Source organism: Eumetopias jubatus, unplaced genomic scaffold (assembly GCF_037043125.1).
Source record: "Eumetopias jubatus isolate StellerSeaLion01/CBP00866 unplaced genomic scaffold, mEumJub1_p1.0 scaffold_4, whole genome shotgun sequence".
In the NCBI taxonomy this organism is placed as follows: domain Eukaryota; kingdom Metazoa; phylum Chordata; class Mammalia; order Carnivora; family Otariidae; genus Eumetopias; species Eumetopias jubatus.
In genome coordinates, this window is record NW_028274810.1 from 189,507,404 (window position 1) to 189,530,405 (window position 23,002).

A 23,002-nucleotide genomic window follows, 5' to 3' on the forward strand; every position below is an offset into this window, starting at 1 on the left:
TTTTATAATTATTTGCATTTCTTTGATGTTGGTTGTGATCTCTCCTCTTTCATTCATGATTTTATTTGTTTGGGTCCTTTCTCTTTTCTTTTTGATAAGCCTGGCCAGGGGTTTATCAGTCTTATTAATTCTTTCCAAGAACCAGCTCCTAGTTTTGTAGATCTGTTCTACTGTTCCTGTGGTTTCTATTTCATTGATATCTGCTCTGAAATTTATTATTTCTTGGACTCTGCTTGGTTTAGGCTTTATTTGCTGTTTTTTCTCCAGCTCCTTTAGATGTAGGATTAGGTTGTGTATTTGAGACCTTTCTTGTTTCTTGAGAAAGGCTGGTATTGCTATATATTTTCCTCTTAGAACTGCCTTTGATGCATCCCAAAGATTTGAAAGTCGTGTTTTCATTTTCATTTGTTTCCATGAATTTTTAAATTCTTCTTTAATTTCCTGGTTGACCCATTCATTCTTTAGTAGGATGCTCTTTAGCCTCCATGTATTTGAGTTCTTTCCAACTTTCCTCTTGTGATCGAGCTCTAGTTTCAAACCACTGTGGTCTGAAAATATGCAGGGAATGATCCCAGTCTTTTGGTACCGGTTGAGACCTGATTTGTGACCTAGGATGTGATCTATTCTGGAGAATGTTCCATTGGCACTAGAGAAGAATGTGTATTATGTTGCTTTGGGATGAGATGTTTTGAATATATCTGTGAAGTCCATTGGTCCATTGTGTCATTTAAAGCCTTTATTTCCTTGTTGATCTTTTGCTTAGATCTGTTCATTTCAGTGAGGGGGGGGTGTTAAAGTCCCCTACTATTATTGTATTATTGTTGATGTGTTTCTTTGATTTTGTTATTAATTGGCTCCTCCCATGTTAAGGGCATAGATATTTAAAACTGTTAGATCTTCTTGTTGGATAGACCCTTTAAGTAGGATATAGTGTTCTTTCTCATCTCTTATTATAGTCTTTGGTTAAAAATTTAATTTGTCTGATAGAAGAATTGCTACCCCAGCTTTCTTTTGGTGTCCGTTAGCATGGTAAATGGTTTTCCACCCCCTGACTTTAAATCTTGAGGTGTCTTTGAGTCTAAATTGAGTCTCTTGCAGACAGCATATCGATGGGTCTTGCTTTTTTATCCAATCTGATACCCAGTGTCTTTTGATTGGGATATTTAGTCCATTTACATTCAGGGTAACTATTGAAAGATATGAATTTAGTGCCATTGTATTGCCTATAAGATAAGTATTACTGTATATTGTCTCTGTTCCTTTCTGGTCTGTGTTATTTTTAGGCTTTCTCTTTGCTTAGAGGACCCCTTTCAGTATTTCTTGTAGGGCTGGTTTCATGTTTGCAAATTCCTTTACTCTTTGTTTGTCCTGGAACCGTTTTATATCTCCTTCATTTTCCAATGACAGCCTAGCTGGATATAGTATTCTTGGCTGCATATTTTTCTCGTTTAGTGCTCTGAATATATCATGCCAGTCCTTTCTGGCCTGCCAGGTCTCTTTGGATAGGTCTGCTGCCAATCTAATGTTTCTGCCATTGTGGGTTATAGAGCTTTTGTCCCAAGCTGCTTTTGGGATTTTCTCTTTGTCTCTGAGACTTTCAAGTTTTACTCTTAAATGTCGGGGTGTTGACCTATTTTTATTGATTTTGAGGGGGGTTCTCTATGCCTCCTAGATTTTGATGGCCCCTTTCCTTCCCCACGTTAGGGAACATTTGCTAACATTTGCTCCAGTATACCTTTTGCCCCCCTCTCTCTTTCTTCTTCTTCTGGAATCCCACTTATTCTAATACTGTTTCATATCTGGTATCACTTATTTCTCAAATTCTGCCCTCGTGATCCAGTATTTGTTTATCTCTCTTTTTCTCACCTTCTTTATTCTCCATCATTTGGTCTTCTCTATTACTAATTCTCTCTTCTTCCTCATTTATCCTAGCAGTTAGAGCCTCTATTTTTGATTGCACCTCATTAATAGCCTTTTTGATTTCGACTTGGTTAGATTTTAGTTCTTTTATTTCTCCAGAAAGGGATTCTCTAGTATCTTCTGTGCCCTTTTTCAATCCCAGCTAGTATCTTTATAATTGTCATTCTGAACTCTAGTTCCAACATCTTACTAATGTCCGTATTGATTAGGTCCCTAGTGGTCAGTACTGCCTCTTGTTCTTTTTTTTTGAGGTGAGTTTTTCCATTTTGTCATTTTATCCAGAGAAGAACAGAGAATGAGAGAACAAAATACTAAAAGGAGTAACAATGACCCCAGAAAAATATGCACTAAACAAATCAGAAGAGACCCGAAACTGAGGTTAAAGAAAGGAAAAAAAGGAAAAAAAAAAAAAAAGAATATGATCAGGCTGGTGAATAGAACAGAGCCACACACTAGATTTTGGGTGTATTTTGGTCTATTAGAATAAACTGCCTCCCCCCCCAAAAAAGAAGTAAGAAAGAATAAACTTTCCTCCCCAAACTTTAAAGAATAGAACACTTATGTATATACAAAAATAAGGGTAAATACGATGAAGTGATGGAATATGACTGTAAAGATGAAAATTAAAAAAGATTTTAAAAAAGGAATTGATAAGAAGTTGGTTGAAAAAAGAAAGAAGAAAAATTAAAAAAAAAAAAGAATGTGATCAGGTGGGAGACTAAAACAAAGCCATACACTAGAGATTTAGGGTATATTTTGGTCTGTGAGAGGAAACTGTAGCCCAAAATTTTAAAGAAAGAGAAACGTATGTGTGTGTGTGTGTGTGTGTGTGTGTGTGTGTGTGTGTGTGTGTGTGTGTGTGTGTGTGTGTGTATATACACACACACAAAAGATAAGGTTAAATACAATGAAGGGATAGAATATGGTTGTAAAAAGGAAAATTAAAAAAGATTTTTAAGAAGGAATTGATAAGTTGTTGAATGAAAATGAAAGAAGAAAAATTTTTAAAAATAGAAAATAAATAAAATTAAAAAATTAATTTGGAAGACTAAAGAATCATGGGAAAAACGCCATGAATTCTATGTGCTATATTCCCCTAGCTCTGGAGTTTTGCAGTTCTCATTGATTGGTAAACTTGGTTTTGGCTGGATGTTCTTGCTGATCTGCTGCAGGAGGGTCCTGTTGCAGTGATTCTCAAATGTCTTTGCCCGAGGCTGAATTGCCCAGCCCTTCCCGGGGTGGACTAAATAATCTGCTCGGGTTTGCTCTCGGGAGCTTTTGTTCCCTGAAAGCTTTCTGTACAGCTTTGGACGACAAGAGTGAAAATGGCAGCCTCCCAATCTCTGGTGCTAGAGGAGCCGAGAACTTGGGGCCCCACTCTTCAGTGAGCCCCCAGAGAAAAGCATCAATCACTTCTGTCTCCCTGGTCTCCGGCTGCACTCCGTGCTCACCCGGCCTGTGACCGAGCTTTTCTATCTCTGGCACAGGACCCCGTTTGGAGTCTCCAAACCCAGCAGATTCCTGCGGTGTGCTCCTGCACCACTCCTCCCCAGGGAGGAAGGGCATTCTCCCCGGATCTGCCGCTTGTTGGGTCCCTGCTGGAAGAGTAGTGGCTGGACTGTGCCGCAGATCATGGTTTATGGCAACCGTGAGCTGAGAGCCCACTCCTTGGCTCCGTCTTTGCAGCCGGCTTCCCTGCTCCGATACCTGGGAGCTCTGCCACACTCAGGCACCCCCGGTCTTCCTGTGACCCTGAGGGTCCTGAGACCACACTGTCCCAGCAAAAGTTCCACCCCCTGCTTAGCCACTGGAGTCATGTCCCTCAGCAGAGCTGACTTCTTTAAGTTCCGATTTTGTACTCTGCTGCTCTGTCACTTGTTGGTATTGGCTGACGGAGGCTCCCTCCCCCTGCTATCTGTCTTCCCGAATAACGCCTCAGATTCACTTCTCTGCACGTCCTACCTTCTAGAAAGTGGTCATTTTTCTGTTCAGAGTTGCTGCTATTCTCTTCTTCAATCTCCTGGTGAATTTGTAGGTGTTCAGAATGCTTTGATACCTATCTAGCTGAATTCCTGGGTCCAGACGAAATTTAGGTCTCCTCCTCCTCTGCCATCTTGCTTCTCCCCCCTGATTTTTCTTTATATAGCATTACAGTTCTCTTGGTACCCAGAACGATCTTGTTTTCTTTAAGTTCAATAAAGCAATTTCAAATACTGTTATGAGGTAAAATCACCACAGAAACTTTTAGGATATAGCCATTGGGTTTCTTCAGGGAAAGGAAGAAATTTTGTTACTACATAATTAAAGTAGTCTCTTTTTTTCATGGATTTTTCAGTTTCTTAGTTTTTTGTTTTTTGTTTTGTTTTTTAAAGATTTTATTTATTTGGCAGAGAGAGGGAGAGAGCAAGCACAAGCAGGGGGAGCAGCAGACAGGGGAGAAGCAGGCTCCTTGCTGAGCAGGGAGCCCGATGTGGGGCTTGATCCCAGGACCCTGGGATCATAACCCGAGCTGAAGGCAGCCGCTCAACTGACCGAGCCACCTAGGTGTCCCGTTTCTTAGTTTTTTTGAAAGAAAATGCTTTCATTATGTCAAAAGGACATTGTTATTAGAGTTTAGTTTCTAAACAATCTGATTGGTTTTACTTGTGCTTATTTTTTCTTGAATAGTGCCGTAAATTAATTTTCACAACATGCTATAGTTATACTCAGAAAAGACCAGGGTATTCAGTTGACATCTTATGTTTTGTTTTAGGATGGAGTTGTAGACCCTGTTGACAGTACTTTAAGAGATTTTTGTGGTCGGTGTATTCGCGAATTCCTCAAATGGTCCGTTAAGCAGACAACACCGCAGCAGCAGGAAAAAAGTCCAGTAAACACCAAATCGCTTTTCAAGCGACTGTACAGCTTTGCCCTTCACCCTAATGCTTTCAAGAGGCTAGGAGCATCACTTGCCTTTAATAATATCTATAGGGAATTCAGGTAAGTAAGCCATATGACAGGGAAGAATATAAAATAAGTTCTTGAAATTTTTAATAGTGATTGTGAAAAGTGCTGTTTATGTATCCATGTATTCATATATCAGGCATTTAGTTAACTATTATGTGTCAGATGCTGTGCTATTTTCTGGGGATTAAAAAATTAATTAAAATACAGTTCACATTCAGGAAGCTCAGAAACTACTGAGAGATACATACAAACATAATACCATAGCAATCTTTTAAATGCAACAGAAGACATAATCTTTGGAGCACAGAAGAGGAGTATCTAAGCCAGCTTGAGTAGGTTAAAGAAGTCTTCCTGTAGTGTTTATACTTAGATGAATCTTAAAGGATAAATAAATCAGCCAAAGCATTTCAGATCAAAGAAATGGATTAGAGAAGAAAAATAGGATGTTATATAAGGAGATGAAGACATTTTATTTTCCTTGACTGTGGAGTTGGAAGTTTGGAAGGGAGCATAGTGAGACTGGCCTGGAGCCTTTGTCTGTAGAGTTAAAAAACATAGGTTACTTCTAGTGACAACAAGTTCCTGGAGTTTTGGGAGAAGAGAGCTGCATGTTTAAATTTCCTCCTAAAATCCACCTGCCATAGCTATATGGAGAGTAGATCTGAATGATATAAGACAATAAGACAGGGCCAGGACACCAGTGAAGGGGCTGTTTCAGAAAGCCAAAAGAAAAAAAAAAATCATTAGTCCCTGACCTAAGGTTGTAGTAGTAGTGTTTGTTCATTCATTTATTGTTACTTATTAAGAATATTATGTGCCAGGCACTGTGCCAAATGCTGATGATAAACAGATACAGCCATTCATGAGGATTGCATTTAAAAAAAGAGATAGATAATAATTAATCACATAGATAATTGTAAAACTTGTTGCTGAAATCAGTTCTTTTAAGTAGTAGTAGATGATTACAAGTAATCTTATAATGAGGAACCTGACTTTGTTTGGTCCAGATGGTTCTCTCATGAAATGACAGTTATGATAAAGATGAGGCAACAGCTATAAAAGTAAGATAGATGATAGAGAAGGATGGATGGATGGATGGATAGGAAACTGTGTGTGTGTATCTGTGTACGTGTGCACATTTATATGAAAATTGACTAGAGTTTGAAGCCACTATTTTTTTTTTAGCTTTTTAAATTGTTAAACTTATATGTACAAAAGAGTGTTTAAAACGTATGTATGAATCTGTCACTATTTTCAGATGACACAGTATTATATATAGAAAACCCTAAAGACTTCACCAAAAAACTATTAGAACTAATAAATGAATTCAGTAAAGTTGTAGGACACAAAATCTATATATACAAATCTATTGCGTTTCTATACTTTAATAACCAATTATCAGGACATGAAATTAAGAAAACAATCCCATTTATAATCACATCAAAAAGAATAAAATACCTAGGAATGAATTTAACCAAGGAGGTGAAAGACCTATACATTAAAAACCATAAGACATTGGTGAAAGCAACTGAAGAAGACACAAATCAGTGGAAAGATATACCATGTTCATGGATTGGAAGGATTTATATTGTTAAAATGTCCATACTCCTCAAAGCAATCAACATAGTGCAATCCATATCAAAATTCTAATGGCATTTTTCATAGAAACCAAACAATCCTAAAATTTGTGTGGAACAACAAAATACATTGAAGAGCCAAAGCAATCTTGAGAACGAAGAACAACATTGGAGGCATCATGCTCCCCAATTTCAAACTATACTACAAAAGCTGTAGTAATCAAAACAGTGTGGTATTGGCATAAAACAGGTTAATGGAACAAAATAGCTTAGAAATAAACCCATGCAAACATGGTCAATTAATCTTCGACCCAGGAGCGAAGAATAAACAGTGGGAAAAGGACAGTCTCTTTACTACATGCTGGTGTTGGGAGAACTGGACAGCCACATGCAAAAGAATGAAACTAAACTAGTATCTTACACCATACACAAAAATTAACTCAAAATGGATTAAGGACTTGAATGTAAGACCTGAGAAGCCATAAAATTCCTGGAAGAAAACCTAGGTGGTATGCTGTTTGATATCAGTTTTGGCAATGATGTTTTGGTTCTAACTCCAAAAGCAAAGGCAACAAAAGCAAAAATAAATATGTGGGACTGTATCAACTAAAAGCTCCTGCATGGCACAGGAAACCATCAATAAAATGAGAAGGTGACAAAAGATGATCAGTATCATTAGTCATCAGGGAAATGCAAATCAAAACCACAATGAGTTATCACCTCATGCCTGTTAGAATGGCTACTATGAAAAAGACAAGAAATAACGAATGTTGGCAAGGATGTAGAAAAAGAGGAACCCTTGTGCACTGCTGATAGGAATGTAAATTGACAGAGCCACTATGGAAAATAGTATGGAGGTTCCTCAATAATTAAAAATAGAAGTACCATATGATCCAACAATTCCACTTTTGGGTATTTACCTAAAGGAAATGAAACATTAAAAAAGATATATGCACCCCCACAATTATTGCAGCATTATTTAAAATAGCCAAGATATGGAAAGTGTCCACCAGTGGATAGATGGATAAAGAAAATGTGGTATATGTATACAATGGAGTATTACGTGGATGGACCTTGAGAGCATTATGTTAAGTAAAATAAGTCAGAAAGACAAATACCTGTGGTCTTACTTATTTGTGAAATCTTAAAAAAAAAAAAAAAACAAAATTCAAAGATACAGAGAATAGATCGGTGGTTGCCACAGGCTGGGAAGAGAGGTAGGCAAAATGGGTGACCAGTCAAAAGGTACAAACTTCCAGTTATGAAATAAATAAGTCATAGGGATGTACAGACATGCCTCATTTTATTGCGCTTCATTTTTTTAAAAAAGATTTTATTTATTTATTTGAGAGAGGGTGAGCGAGAGAAGGTGGGGGGCAGAGGGAGAAGCAGACTCCCTGCTGAGAAAGGAGCCCGATGCGGGACTCGATCCCAGAACTTTGGGATCATGACCTGAGCTGAAGGCAGATGCTTAACCGTCTGAGCCACCAAGCATCCCTTATTGTGCTTCATTTTATTGCTCTTCACAGATACTGCATTTTTTACAAATTGACTTTGAGCAGGTGTATTGGCACTACTTTTCCAACATTTACTCACTTTGTATCTCTAAGTCATGTTTTGGTAATTCTTACATTATTTCAAACTTTTTCATTATTCCTGTATTTGGCGTGGTGATCTCTGATGGTGATCTTTGATATAACTATTGTGATTGTTTTGGGGTGCCATGAACTGCTCCCATATAAAACAATGACCTTAATTGATAAATGTGTGTGTTTTGACTGCTCCACCAACTGGCTGTTCCCCTATCTCTTTCCCTCTCCTCGGGCCCCCCATTCCCTGAGACACAACAATGTTGAAATTAGACCAATTAATAACCCTACAATGGCCTCTAAGTGTTAAAGTGAAAGGAAGAGTTGCACATCTCTCAATTTAAATCAGAAACTAGAAATGATTAAGCTTAGGGCAGAAGGCATATCAAAAGCCGAGATAGGCCAAAAGCTAGGCCTCTTACACTAGTTAGACAAGTAGTGAATGCCAAGGAGAAGTTCTTGAAGGAAATAAAGCTGACACTACAGTGAACACATGGATGAAAAGGACGAGAAACAGACTTATTGCTGATATGAAGAAAGTTGTAGTGGTCTGGAATGAAGATCAGACCAGCCATAAAACTCCCTTAAGCCAAAGCCTCATCCAGAGCAAGGCCCTAACTCTTTAGTTCTATGCAGTGAGAAGGTAAGGGAGCTGCAGAAGAAAAGTCTGAAGCTAGCAGAGGATCCATGAGGTTTAAGGAAAGAAGCTGTCTTCATAACATTAAAGTGCAGGATGAAGCAGCAGGTGCTGATGTAGAAGCTACAACAAGTTATCCAGAAGATCTAGCTAAGATAATTAATGAAGGTGCCTACGGTAAGCAACAGATTTTCGGTGTAGGTGAAACAGCCTTCTACTGGAAGAATAATCCATCTAGTACTTCCATAGCTAGAGAGAAGTCAGTGCCTTGCTTCAGAGCTTCAAAGGACAGGCTGACTCTCCTGATGGAGGCTAATGTAGCTGGTGACTAAGTTAGAGCCAGTGCTGATTTACCATTCTGAAAATCCTAGGCCCTTCAGAATTATGCTAAATTTACTCTGCCTGTGCTCTCTAAGTGGAACAACAAAGCCTGGATGATAGCCGTCTGTTTATAGCCTGATTTACTGAATATTTGAAGCCCACGGTTGTGAACTGCTCAGAAACAAAGATTCCTTTCAAAATATTACTGCTCAGTGACAATGTACCTGGTCACCCAAAAGCTCTTGATGGAGAGATATCATGAGATTATTTGTTTTCATGCCTGCTAACACAATATCCATTCTGCAGTTAATGGATCAAAGTTACTTTGACTTTCAAGTCTTATTATTTAAGACATACATTTCATAACGCTGTAGATGCCATAGAGAGTAATTCCTTTGATGAATCTGGCAAAGTAAATTGAAAACCTGGAAAGGATTAACCATTCTAAATGCCATTAATTACATTCATGATTCATGGGAAGAGGTCAAAACATCAACATTCACAGCGGTTTGGAAGAAGTTGATTCTAACCTCATGGATGACTTAGAGGGGTTTAAGACTTCGATGGAGGGAGTAACTGCAGATGTGATGAAAAGAGCAAGAGAGCCAGAATCAGAAGTGAAGCCTGAAGGTGTGACTGAATTGCTGCAATCTCATGACAAAACTTTAATGGACGAGGAGTTGCTTCTTATGGATGAGCAAAGAAAGTGGTTTCTTGAAATGGAATCTACTAGAGTTGAAGATTGTTGAAATGACGATAAAGGATTTAGAATACTGTATAAACTTAGTAGATAAAGCAGTGGCAGGGTTTGAGAGGATTGATTTCATTTTGAAAGAGACTCTGCTGTGGGTGAAATGCTACCAAATAGCATCAAATGCTTTAGAGAAATTGGGTCTGGAAGGAAGAGTTGATCTATGCAGCAAACTTCTCTGTTGTCTTATTTGAAGAAATTGTCACAGCCACCCAACCTTGAGCAGCCACGAACCTGATTAGTCAACACCAGCCATCAACATCGAGGCAAGACCCTCCACCAGCAAAATGATTATGACTTGTTGAAAGTTCAGAATATGGTTAGCATTTTTTAGCAATAAAATATTTTTAATAAAAGTATGTACATTTTTTAGACATAATACTTTTGTGCACCTAATATACAGTACAGTATAAACATAACTTTTATATGCCCTGGGACACCAAAAAATTCACTTCACTCACTCCCTGTTTTGAGATAATTGCTTTATTTTGGTCACCTGGAACCGAACTCGTAAGATCTCTGAGGTGTGCCTATAGAGTATGGTGACCGTAGTTAATAATACTGTATTGCATATTTAAAAGTTGCTAGGACAGTTGATTTTAAATGTTCACATCACAAGGAAAAAAATTTGTAACTGTATGGTGATCCATGTTAACTAGACTTACTGTGGTGATCATATTGTAATGTATACAAGTGCAGAGTTGTTGTACTCCTGGAATTAATATAATGTTATATGTCGGGTATGCCTCAGGTTAAAAAAGAACTGTGTAAAGTTTCTTGAATGATAATAAAACAAGTTTTTGTATACTCACCACCTAGGTTAAGAAATGGAGTATTTTCAATATTTCAGACCTTCCTCTGCTCTGAACTAATCATTCTTTCTTTATGTTACTTATTCCCTTGTTTGTCTTTTTTGTTTCATTTTGTATGTATATACCCTAAATGATATACTTTTGGATTTTGGAAAGCAGTAAGGTCAGTGTTTTCACTGTTAGGTGAAGTATCCTGGGATATTCTTTTCAGTGGAGACTGGTTTCAGCTTCCATGAAAGATTACAGAAGCGCATTCCAAGGAATTAGAGTGACAAGGTTCTTGTTAGTTTTGGGAAGCAGAATGGTGTGAAGTAGGCTACAACTGACGTCTGAGAGTGTGGACTGCCCTTTAAATTCTGCATCTCAGTTCCCATTGGTCCACCCCCATGTGTCAGGAGCATGTCAAAGCAAAATTCTCTTGTGGGATAAATGAGCACTGTCAGCTGATCCAGATTGAACATGGACAGGAGAAGAACTTTAAGTACCTGATCATGGTAGGCCAGATTAAGAGGAATTTGGGCTTTCTTCTTTATAGGTTGAAAAATCCATACTGTGGTGTTTTGGTGGAGACAGCTTTAACAAGTCTCTTTTTTGGATCCTTGCTCACCTGTCAAGTCTGGGTCTTCTTGCCTCTCCTCTTGGATGTCCTCTGTACTTCTTCCCTGTGTTTGATCTTTTGTTTCCTTTTCCTCTCTTGTCTTCCATTTTGGATACTATTGATTTGTTGGATCACATTCGAAGTGGCTTTTTGAGAAAAGGTGCATGAGTGATAATTTTTTTGAAATTTGGAAGTTGAATACTATAGATACGAGTTCTGTTGCTTCCTTTCTGCATGCTAATGAACTTATTGTACACCTTTCTTTGGAAGCACAGTTCTAGGGCATCATTTTGTCATGTCATTTCTCTAATTACCTATTTTAGTTGGTGTTGATACATAAGCTGTTATACTCAGCCTGGCCTTTCAAGGCCCCCCCACCCCAACTTTTGCAATCTCATCACAAACTGCTCTTCCAAGTGAACCTTTTCTTCTAGCTTTGTGGGTTTGCTTGCTGTCTCCTGTGTTTTTCATCTTGCCTCCATGTCTTTGCCCATACCACATATTTATGGGGAATGTCCTTTATTTTCAGTGTCAGATCGGGATGTGTGACACTAGGGGAGATGTGGAGCTTGTGGAACTCTTGACAGGCCCTGTCCATCCTAGGATTCAAACTTAAAAAAAAGAAAAAAAAAAAAGAAACTGGGACAGTATTCCTGCCAAACCAAACACCAGTTTGTAATTCTTGTTCTAAGTGCTCTCCGTCCTCCGGCACCTCACTCCAGTTCTGTTTGTTCCAGGAAATGCGCTCCTTCCCAGTGGGCCGTGCAGTGACCCAGCACTTCATCACACAAGTAGAACTTCCAACTCGTACTATTCTCTGAACTCCTCTGAGACTTAGTACCTAGCCCTGTCATTTTATGCTTAATGTATAAAGTCCTGTGTTATTTTTACTGTCCTGTGTTATTAAGGAGCAGATTTTCGTTTACTGTTGGTGTTGACTTACTTTTGGATAGGGTGAGAGCTCTTGAAATTCTTTTATTCTGAAAGAATGTGGATGTGGTATGAGACCTTCTTTTCTATTAATCTTAATGAGGTGTGTGGAAGTGTGGTCAGAAAAGTGGTTCAGACCTTATGTGCTATGAGCAGTTTTACAGATGGAAGGGTACTTGTGTGCACAGAAAAAGCCAGTGTTGCCTCTTTTGGTTTATGTACTTTTTGAGGAAGTTTTCTTTGACAAGTGTTTTAGGTTGCTTTATGTTTCAAAACATTTGAGCCATTTTTTTTTTTAAACAAGTTTAATTTATGTGTTCTTTGATAACATTACTTTTTGCCCTTGTCACTCCTGCTTTATTGTTTTCCTAGGTGAGGTTCAATATTCTTTATTTTACAGGGAAGAAGAGTCTTTGGTGGAACAGTTTGTGTTTGAAGCGTTGGTTACATATCTGGAAAGTCTGGCCTTAGCACACACAGATGAGAAATCCTTAGGTAGGTCTTATCTGAGCTTTTTGTTTGCACACCAGTTCTGTTTGCCTGACAAATCTATAAGAGCTTTTCCACTCAGGGGTTAAGCCTCAAGTAGTTCTCTCATAAGGTGGTGGTTTCTTTTCTCTCATCTCCCATGTAGGATGGTAAGTGTGAAGGGGAGATATGAGATATGCCCCTCTGGTGCCTCTTCAATGCCCGCCTCCTTTAAGGCCCACAGATTTTCCAGGGAGAGACAAGGGCAGGTGGGATAGTTTTATTGTGCAGCTCCAGTGAAGCCAGCCAGCCACTGTGATGACACGAAATGTGAGAATGTACGATTACACCATGTAAAGAAAGCTGAGTATGATAACCACTGAGATGTGGCCAGTGTCTCACTGATGACAATTTGAAACATGGAAAATAGATTGTGATTACAAGATTGTGATAAAGATGTTTTGACCATAATTAAGAAATAATACAAAATAATAAGTCAGAAATAGACTTAAATTAGCTAAGAGAGTAATAAATGGTAGTCTTACAATTAAATTCTATCTAGCAGGTATTATGAACATCCTGGAATTTCTGGGCTGGAAGTCTTCTTAGACATCTTACCCAGAGAACACAAGTGACTGATCTAGGTCGCATAGCTGTGTGTGGCAGAATGCTCTTTCACTTATCCAGATTTTATTTTGTTTTTTCAAAAGACAGGTTGAGCTCTATTACTCTTCATGTTGATAGCCTGCTATGGGTAAAAATGCTTAAAATTTAGCTCTTGTCATCAAAGAGCTTAAAATTGTTTATCTTAACAGCTCATATAGGTGAATTTTCTCAACAAGTGAAACTTAACTTTTAAAAATCACTGCCATATCTTCAAAGCATAAAAAGAAAACTTTTTCTTGGTTACAGAACTCAAGTTCTGTAAGGCTCTTTCCTAAATAACCCGAGATGTCTGTGGATGGTTTTACTAAATTACTCTGGTTCTCCTACAGTGGCTATATTATTAAGCTATTGAATGGCTTAACCTACATAAGAACAAGGGGAGGTCAAGGAATTTATACCCCTTAAATAATAGGCTTAAATTGAGGTAAATAGGATCTGGCCTGGTATGTGAGTTTTGTAATACCCGTAGAGTCTCTTTGACCTCAAATCCATTATGTGAGGCTGTGCTTTGGCTGGCTGGGGACTGGTGGAGCAGTTTCTCATTAGGTGTAGTATTGCTGTGAGTGTGTTTGTGCATGTGCACTATACTATCCTGCAATTAAATGTGGGTTTTGTTTTTGTTTTGGGACAATATAAATCATTTATTTAAAATTTGCATTCTGAGGGATGAAACAATATTAACTCTATTGTAAAATTACCTTTTTAGTTAAAAAACTAGGTCAATAAACTTATAATGCTATTTTATTAATAATAATTAGCTGTTTATCTCCTTTGGAAATATATTTTTATACTTGGGAACAGGTACAATTCAACAATGTTGTGATGCCATTGATCACCTAAGGCGTATCATTGAAAAGAAGCACGTATCTTTAAACAAAGTAAAAAAGCGACGTAGGCCACGGTAGGTGCTAATTGCTTCCCTTTTTTATTTTTTTTTTCCAACATAAAACTAATTCTCAGTAAAAGAAAATTTGAAAGGAATGTGTGGAAGCATAAAGAATCAATTTTCTAAACAAGGAATGCGTGGAAATAGGAGTCAATTTCTAGGACGCTAAAAAGCTTTGTGTTTGAAAATGCTTGGCCTAAGGTATAAATTTGTAACACATTTTATCTGCACTAATTTTGAATACAAATTTGGTGTGGAATTATTTGACTAGGAAATGCATGAGCTATTATGGAGTAAATTTGAAATATAAAAACTGAAATATTGAAATAGTAGCATTTTGACAGCCATGGAATTACAGAATTATGAAATGAAGCTACCCAAAGCCAAGGCAGGCTTATTAACCAGTGGTATCCAGTCTTCACTGTTAATTCCATCCTAGCAAGGTCTTATTCTCCAGAAGGATGGGGTGTGCCATGCATCAGCCCCTCCAGATCTGTGCAGGGTGTCTGGGGAGTCTGCTGGCTGCTACCACTCTGCAGAAGCATTGGCACATGTAAATTAGATATTAATATTTTCTCTGTTGTTTTTAAAATTGATCCCTTCAGATCCTATTGTTAACTTTTGACCTCTTTAGATCGTTGGTTCTCAAACTGAAACATGCATCAGAATTACCTGGAGGTATTGTTAAAACATAGGTTGCTGGGTCCTGCCCCCAGAATCTTTCAGTAGGTCTGGAGTGGGGCCAAGAATTTGCATTTTCTGCCAAGTTTTACAGATAATATTGATGCAGCTGGCTCAGGGACCACAATTTGAGAGAGACTGCTTTAGATTTCAAATCCCCCTTTGTTTTAAGGTACATTGAAAAGGAAACATGAAAATATTGGTACTGTTGTTTTAAGAAATACTTTTTAACTTTTCCCTCAAGTTAAAAAAAAAAATGAAGGTAAGCAGCATTTAGGACCAATATATTTAACCTGTGACATTTTATGGTATACTATTGATAATACATTAAAAATAAATTGAATGCCTTTTGATGAAGTTTCTACATGTGTGGCAAAATTGAGTTTATGGTTTCTAGACTAACATTTAGCTAAATGCTAAATGTTGGGGCATGTGTATTAAATATAGTATGTTATCTCCATTTAGAGGATTTCCACCTGCGGCATCATTGTGTTTACTGGATGTGGTCCAGTGGCTGTTAGCCCACTGTGGGAGGCCCCAAACAGAATGTCGACACAAATCCATAGAACTCTTTTATAAATTTGTTCCTTTATTGCCAGGTATTGTGACCTTTATGTCCTATAAATTACGGGTTTTTCTGTTACCAGTAGTAAGAGAGATGTATACTTATTTAAAATGTAACCTTTCGGGCACCTGGGTGACTCGGTTGGTTAAGCGACTGCCTTCAGCTCAGGTCATGATCCTGGAGTCCCAGGATCGAGTCCTGCGTCGGGCTCCCTGCTCAGCAGGGAGTCTGCTTCTCCCTCTGACCCTCCCCCCTCTCATGTGCTCTCTATCACTCTGTCTCTCAAATAAATAAATAAAAAAATGGGTCACCTGGGTGGCTCAGTCGTTAAGCGTCTGCCTTCGGCTCAGGTCATGATCCCAGGGTCCTGGGATCGAGCCCCGCATCGGGCTCCCTGCTCGGCGGGAAGCCTGCTTCTCCCTCTCCCACTCCCCTTGCTTGTGTTCCCTCTCTCACTGTCTCTCTCTCTGCCAAATAAATAAATAAAATCTTAAAAAAAAAAATCTTTAAAAAAAAATAAAAATGTAACCTTTCTGTTATACAGATGAGTATAACAAATAATACATTCCTAATAAAAAGATAAGTATATTCAATAATCATTACAGATCATTTGTATGATAAAGGATAAACTATGGGGTGTACATTTCTCAAAGATTTATAGAAGGAAAGAAAAAAATCCTATTTTGATGTCAAACGATATAGAGGAAGTAAATTTAGAATTTCCCAGTATCTTTTTTATCCTACTACATTTTTGCTTTTTTTATCTCATTTAAAGGAAATGAAGTAAGGGTTGGATGACCAGTGCAGTTAACATGATATTCAGTTAATAGTTAGCGAAATAATGCAGTTATTTTATTTCACCATGTGATTAATAAGAAATTGTTAAAACTGCTAAATCTGAATGATCTCAGATTATTGTGATATTAAAGGAAAGCAATGAACCCATGCTTTTTAATAATTATTGCATTAAGCCATTAAACAATACTTACATACTTGAAATAATTACTAAAGTTTTTAGTACAGGAATAAATGTATTCTCTTTTCTCCAGTTAAGTCCAGACTGAGGTTTGGGAGTGTAGGTATGGGGAAACTGTGCCTCAGGATGGACCGAGGCCCTGGCTTCCCCCTATGGAATGCACTGTGCAAGAGTCCAGAACCAAGAGGTGCTATGGTGTCTGGATAAGAAAGGTCATGGTACACTACAGAACATGAGGAAGACCCAGTTCTTTTTAGAAAATAGGGTGGAGTACTACTTTGGGGCTTTTTCCTCATGGAAGAAGAAGTGACAGTTACTTGATATAGTTCTAAAACTTAGAAGATTCTATTCTGTTTTGTTATACTATGGAATGTATTATGATGATATGTGCCATAGATTTATATAGCATATATTGCAGTTGTATTAGTACTACGTATACTCTCTGGTATATATATATATTTGTCTATATTTATTTGTCTACTATAATTATATATATAAAGTGGTAATGTGTATTTGGATTTTTAATGTAGAGAATTGTTTAAAAAACACTAATATTTTATATTTGCTTATTGCTTTTAGTTAACAAAATTAGTCTTATATGTTGTCATTCTTAAAATACACCTATAGTCCATGAAGATTGGATGGGTGGAAGGGTGGGGCATGTTTTCCTTATTTTTATTTTTATTTTTTTAAGATTTTATTTATTTATTTGACAGGGAACACAAACAGAGGGAGTGGGAGAGGGAGAAGCAGGCTTCCCACAGAGCAGGGAGCCTGATGCGGGGCTTGATCCCAGGACACTGGGATCATGACCTGAGCCGAAGGCACACACTTAACAACTGAGCCACCCAGGCGCCCCAATATTTTCCTTATTTTTAAATGAAACTTTGGCCCAGATATTATAAGGGTGCAACTGCTAGTTGGCAGACCTTACCTCCCTCCAGGGTGGATCTTTGACTCTCCCTCAGCCCACACAATTTCTAGTGTTGTCAGCTTGACTGATCCTAGGCATTTCTATTGTTCTTCTCAGTTGCCTACAATAGAGACCTTACGTATTTTCAGTGAAATAAGTAGAACTCTGCTTCTCAGAATTGTTTCTGTTACACAAAGGATGCCAAGTAGTAGGTGAACCTTGCCCCGCTGCCAATATATAACACTCCTCTGTGCCCTCCAGTGTTGCATCCATTGTTCTCTCTGCTGTGTTTTCCCCCCAGTAGTTTTTTTTTCTTAAGTTTTTAATTCCAGTTAGTTAACATACAGTGTCATACTAGTTTCAGGTATACAATATAGTAATTCAATGATTCTATATATTACCTGGTGCTCATCATGTCAAGTACACTCTTAATCCACACCACCAGTTAAATGATCCTTTAACCATCAGTTTGTTCTTTATAGTTAAGAGTTTGTTCCTTGGTTTGCCTCTTTTTGCCCCCATATGTTCATTTGGTTTTTTTTGTTTGTTTGTTTGTTTTCTAAGATTTTATTTATTTGAGAGGGCCCAGGGAAGGGCAGAGGGAGAAGCAGACCCTGCTGAGCAGGGAGCCCAACATGGGGCTCGATCCCAGGACCCCAGGATCATGATCTGAGCTGAAGGCAGATGTTTAACTGACTGAGCCACCCAGGTGCCCCTGTTTTGTTTTGTTTCTTAAATTCCACCTATGAGTGAAATCACACGCTGTTTGTCTTTTTCTGACTGACTTGCCTAGCATAATGTTCTCAAGCTCCATCCATGTCCTTGTAAGTGGCAAGATTTCATTCTTTTTTATGGCTGAATAATATTTATACTACATCTTCCTTATCCACTCATCCATCAGTCGATGGACAGTTGGGCTGATTATATATTTGGTTGTAAACAATGCTGCCCTCAGTGGTGTGTGTGTGTGTGTGTGTGTGTGTGTGTGTGTGTGTGTGTGTGTTTTAAGAGGGTGGGGAGTGGAGGAGGGAGAGAGAATTTCAAGCAGGCTCTACACCCACCGTGGAGCCCAACACGGGGCTCAGTTGATCCTACAACCCTGAGATCATGACCTGTGCTAAAATCAAGAGTCGGACGCTTAACCAGCTGAGCCAGCCAGGTGCCCAACCCCCAGTGGTTTTTAAGGGACAATGTTAGGTGTCTTTTTAGATCAGAAGTCCTGTGTCCTAAAAGAGTATGCTGTTGTCAGGGCTGCTGGGCAACACCTAGATCAGTGGGCCGTATGACAAGTATACAGACATGTCCCTACGACATGTGTCGGGCTTCTGACTGCTGAGACTCATGTTGGACAGAAAGCCAGGGTGACAGCAACCATAGTTCAGAGGAGGAGAGTGAGAAAGAGGCAGGGATTTGGGAAGGTTCCCGGCAATCCAGATGTGCTTTCCCAGGCCTGTCTCTTGGTCCGCATATTCCCTTCTCCTCTTCCTCTACACCTGTCTCTCTCTGTCCTTTCTCTTCTATGACTCTTAGCTAGTATTCAGTATAGAACTTAAATATTATTTTTACTCATTTTATTTTATTTTTTGATATTTAGTGAAAATAATGGAATGTTTAATAGTTCTCCCTAAAACAAACCTGAAAACATGATATTAAATCTTTTACTTATATAGCGGTGACAGGTATATTTTAACACAATAGGAAAACTATTTCTTCTTTTTACTACATCAGAAATACATTAGTGTTTTGAATTCTTCTCTAACTTCATTAGAATCAGGATGATTTGACCTTTTGAGCGTCACTGATTTCAGAGCATACAAAATACAATTTAATGTTTTTTCTTTAGTTTAGAAAATGATTAATACCTAAAGGAAAAAATGCTTTTTAAAAAGCAGTTAATTCAGGGCACCTGGTGTCTCAGTCAGTCGAGTGTCTGCCTTTGGCTCAGGTCATTGATCCCAGGGTCCTGGGATTAAGCCTCGTATTGGGATCCCTGCTCAGTGGGGAATCTGCTTCTCCCTCTCCCTCTGCTGCTCCCCCTGCTTGTGTGTGCACCCTCCCTCCCTCCCTCCCTCTCTCTCTCTGTCAAATAAATAAAATCTTTAAAAAATAAATAAAAGATAATTCAACTCTTTTATTTAATAAAAACTGCATTTAACTGAATGATGGATGCTACTCTAAGCACTATTTCAAATATTAACTACTTCAATTCATTTACTCTTTGTAGGAACCTCAGAGGTAGATACTGTTAGGATTCTCATTTAGAGATGAGGAAACCGGGACACGAGAGAGGCCAGATCCACATACCCAGAAGTAGGATAGGAACTTGAGAGTCACAGTGCTCTTTTTGTGTTCAGCCTTTAAATTAGTCCTGAAAAAAAGGGATAACAATTTTCAAGAAAAAAGGCAAGGGAAAGGATATGATGTTTATAAGTGTTCAAATGATATCCAACCATTTTTATAATGTTTAAAGCAACTGAAGAGGATGGCTTTGGTGGAAATACCTTCTTGGCAGTAATTACAGTGAAACAAGTTGTGATTGCTATAGGTAAAAAAAAAAAAAAGATTATCCCTTATCATTCTGAAATTGTATTGCTCTGGTAGGTACTTTATATGGGACTTTTATGGAAACTATATTTGAAATACTGTGATCTGGTCTGAATATGTTTGTTAACATATCAGACTTTTAATTCTTGTTTTTTATTATTGGGGGATGCTACTTTTAATTAGGCACCATGATTAGATTAATTTTAATTATGTGAAAGTTATATGTGTGTTTTAATCTTGTTTCTTTTTTAAGGCAGTACATCCCCTTCTTCATGGCTGAAGGATATTCTTAAGAACAAAGATACTTCCTTTCTCATAAACATATTTGAGGGGGGAGGAGGAGATTGTGATCGGCTGTCAGGCATCCTTGCTCAGCCCACCCTCTTCCATCTGCAAGGGCCGTTCAGCCTGAGAGCTGTCCTGCAGTGGATGGACATGCTTCTGGCGGCTTTGGAGTGCTACAACACATTCATTGAAGAGAAAACCCTTGAAGCATCTGAGATCCTGGGTAGGTAAAACCTACACCCCAAGTTACTGTGGTCCAGTTCTACCTGGAGTCATTCTGCGCAAAAGAGCAGTGGGGTGTTTGACTAGACAGGCACCACTGTCTCAGAATCCCAGAAACAAAGGCGATAGCAGGGAGCATTAATTTAGTACTTTCATTCTTGACGCTCACAGTGAGGGCAGGGTTCTGGTGTATATGACAGCAATGAGGCTACAGAAACCTGCCCAGTCTGTACTTTGTGCCCTGTTTACAGGTTCTTGATGATCCTTTTATCAAATAACCTTTTGAGGTTTTCATTTGCATATAACACATTAAAAGAGTTCTTCCTGGGTGCGTGGCTGGCCCAGTTGATAGAGCATGCAATTCTTTTTTTTTCTTTTTTTTAGAGAGAGCATTCAAGCAGGGTGGAGTGGGGTAGAGAAGCAGAGGAAGGGGGCAGAGAGGGAGGGAGAGAAAGAATCTTAAGTAGGCTCCATGTTCCGTGTGGAGCTGGATGCAGGGCTCCATCTCATGACCCTGAGAATGAAATCAAGAGTTGGAAGCTTAACCAACTGAGTCACCCGAGCACCTGGAGCATGCAACTCTTGATCTCGGGGTTGTAAGTTCCAGCCCCACGTTGGGTGTAGAGATTACTTAAAACAATAAAATCTTTAAAAAAAAATGTTTATGGGGGCACTTGGGTGGTGTGGTCGGTTAAGCGGCTGACTCTTGGTTTTGGCTCCTGATCTCAGGGTCCTGAGATCGAGCCCTGCATTGGGCTCCATGCTCAGCACTGAATCTGCTTCACATTCTCTGCCCCTCCTGCTAATATTCTCTATCTCTCTCTCCCTCTCTCATAAATAAATCCTTAAATGTTTATGAAATAAATGAATTCTTTGTGACATGAGGCTCTGTGATCTTATTCCATGGTTTTTTGAGTAGCATGTCTTTATTTTTCTTATATTTTCCTATTCCTTAGTGTTTTTATTGTAGCATGATGATGATGGTGTTGTTTACAGAGGATAGAATGCAGGGTGGAGTGTTTTGTGTGCTCCTTAGCCCATGCTGGGAAGGAGGAGATGGCAGGCTCCATCGTTCTAGTGACCTAAATGGGACCTCAGAAGGCGGGAGATGGCTCCTGGGAGGTGGGTGTCTCCCAGAGTAGAGTACCCAGGAGTGGACCATAGCTGAGAGGTAAGTTGCTCTGGGCTTCGAGGTTCTCTGAGCAGGCTATTTTAGTCTTCAGGGGTTTCACCTAAATCCTCTCTCATGGGCTGAACATCCATCCAACTTACCACTCAGACATGTTCTGTTGTTTAAATGATTTTCAGTGTAGACAGAGCATCCATTCTGGTGGTGGCTGACTAAAGGAACTACCAGTCTCTAATTCTGTCAGAGCTGAAGTCTGTATTTCAGGAATTTGGGAGAAAGAACCAGGCTGTCTTGTCTTCCTTCTAGCTTGAGGAAGTTGGAGCCAGACATGGTGGGGAGTGTGTAATGTGTGTGTGTACACACATGCTAGGGTTCAGGAAAACAGATTTTATGCTTCTGAGATCTGACTCTCCAGCGTGGGATTCTGCATGATTCTAGTGTGGGATTTTAGAAAGATAGGTAAGATAAGTTCTGAAACTTTAAAAACAACAATAGTATAGCTGTTAACTTGCAAATAGTACCTTAGATTTGTTGTTTTAAGAGATCTATATCATTTTGAAAATTTCTTTTTTTTTTAAAAGATTTTATTTATTTGACAGAGAGAGACAGTGAGAGAGGGAACACAAGCAGGGGGAGTGGGAGAGGGAGAAGCAGGCTTCCCGCTGAACAGGGAGCCCGATGCGGGGCTCGATCCCAGGACCCCAGGGTCATGACCTGAGCCTAAGGCAGACGCTTAATGACTGAGCCACCCAGGCGCCCCTCATTTTGAAAATTTCAACAAGGAAAAAAGCATAGGAAACCCTGTCCCCTAATTGCATTACCTAGTGACAACACTAAGACAGTATAGTCTTTACTCTTCTAAACTTTTTCTATACATATAATATATATTTTAATTTTTATTTTATAACTTAATGCGACTATTGCATGCTTTACTGTACTTTGCTTTTTAAAAAGAAACTTTTAAACAGAAACTTAATATATTGGATGTCTTTTTATGTCAGTAAATATACCTTGAGCTAATTTAAATGACCACATATTACTAAATTAAGTGAATGTGTCACAATTAAGCAGTCTTCAAACTGCTTTATTCATTTACCTTGTGAGGAGTGGGGAACATTAAAAACAATGTACCTTCTTTCAAACTTGACAAAAAATTCCCCGTTGCTTTCAGTTGTAATTTCTGGTGTATCAAAATGTGGGTATTTTAACATAAAATGTTAGCATTACTTAAAAAATGTATTCAGTGGAGCCTAAATACTGTAGAGGTTTTTTTATTTAACATCATCAGCCTTAACAGTTCCTTTACTGGAAATTTTGCAAAGTTCCTGAATTATTCTCACCATTCCATACTCTTCACATTTTTTTTTAACCTAAGTCTTCTGTGTTTTTATGCTTATGTTTTTACTCATAACTCTTTGTCTTTGCAACAAAATGGTCTACATGTTACAGGTTTCTTCTGTAGGTCTGAGGGTTTCTAATTCTTATTAGACTTATCTTACCTATCTTTCTAAAATCCCACACTAGAATCATGCAGAAATCCCACAGGTTTCTTCTGTGTTGCATTATCATTGCATTTGTTATTAGGG

The 23,002-nt window shown here is 38.5% G+C and overlaps 1 protein-coding gene across 5 annotated transcripts in view; it reads left to right on the forward strand.

Annotated features, from left to right (window-relative positions):
• The window catches only part of PRKDC (protein kinase, DNA-activated, catalytic subunit), a 241,412-nt gene that overhangs the window by 48,318 nt on the left and 170,092 nt on the right, over positions 1 to 23,002 (forward strand). For all 5 annotated transcript variants that reach the window (XM_028118983.2, XM_028118984.2, XM_088022831.1 and 2 more), the window contains exons 27-31: positions 4,673 to 4,899; positions 12,482 to 12,576; positions 14,017 to 14,116; positions 15,248 to 15,381; positions 20,034 to 20,288. In XM_028118983.2, coding sequence (XP_027974784.1) covers positions 4,673 to 4,899; positions 12,482 to 12,576; positions 14,017 to 14,116; positions 15,248 to 15,381; positions 20,034 to 20,288 — 811 coding nt within the window. The remainder of the gene's footprint in view (positions 1 to 4,672; positions 4,900 to 12,481; positions 12,577 to 14,016; positions 14,117 to 15,247; positions 15,382 to 20,033; positions 20,289 to 23,002) is intronic.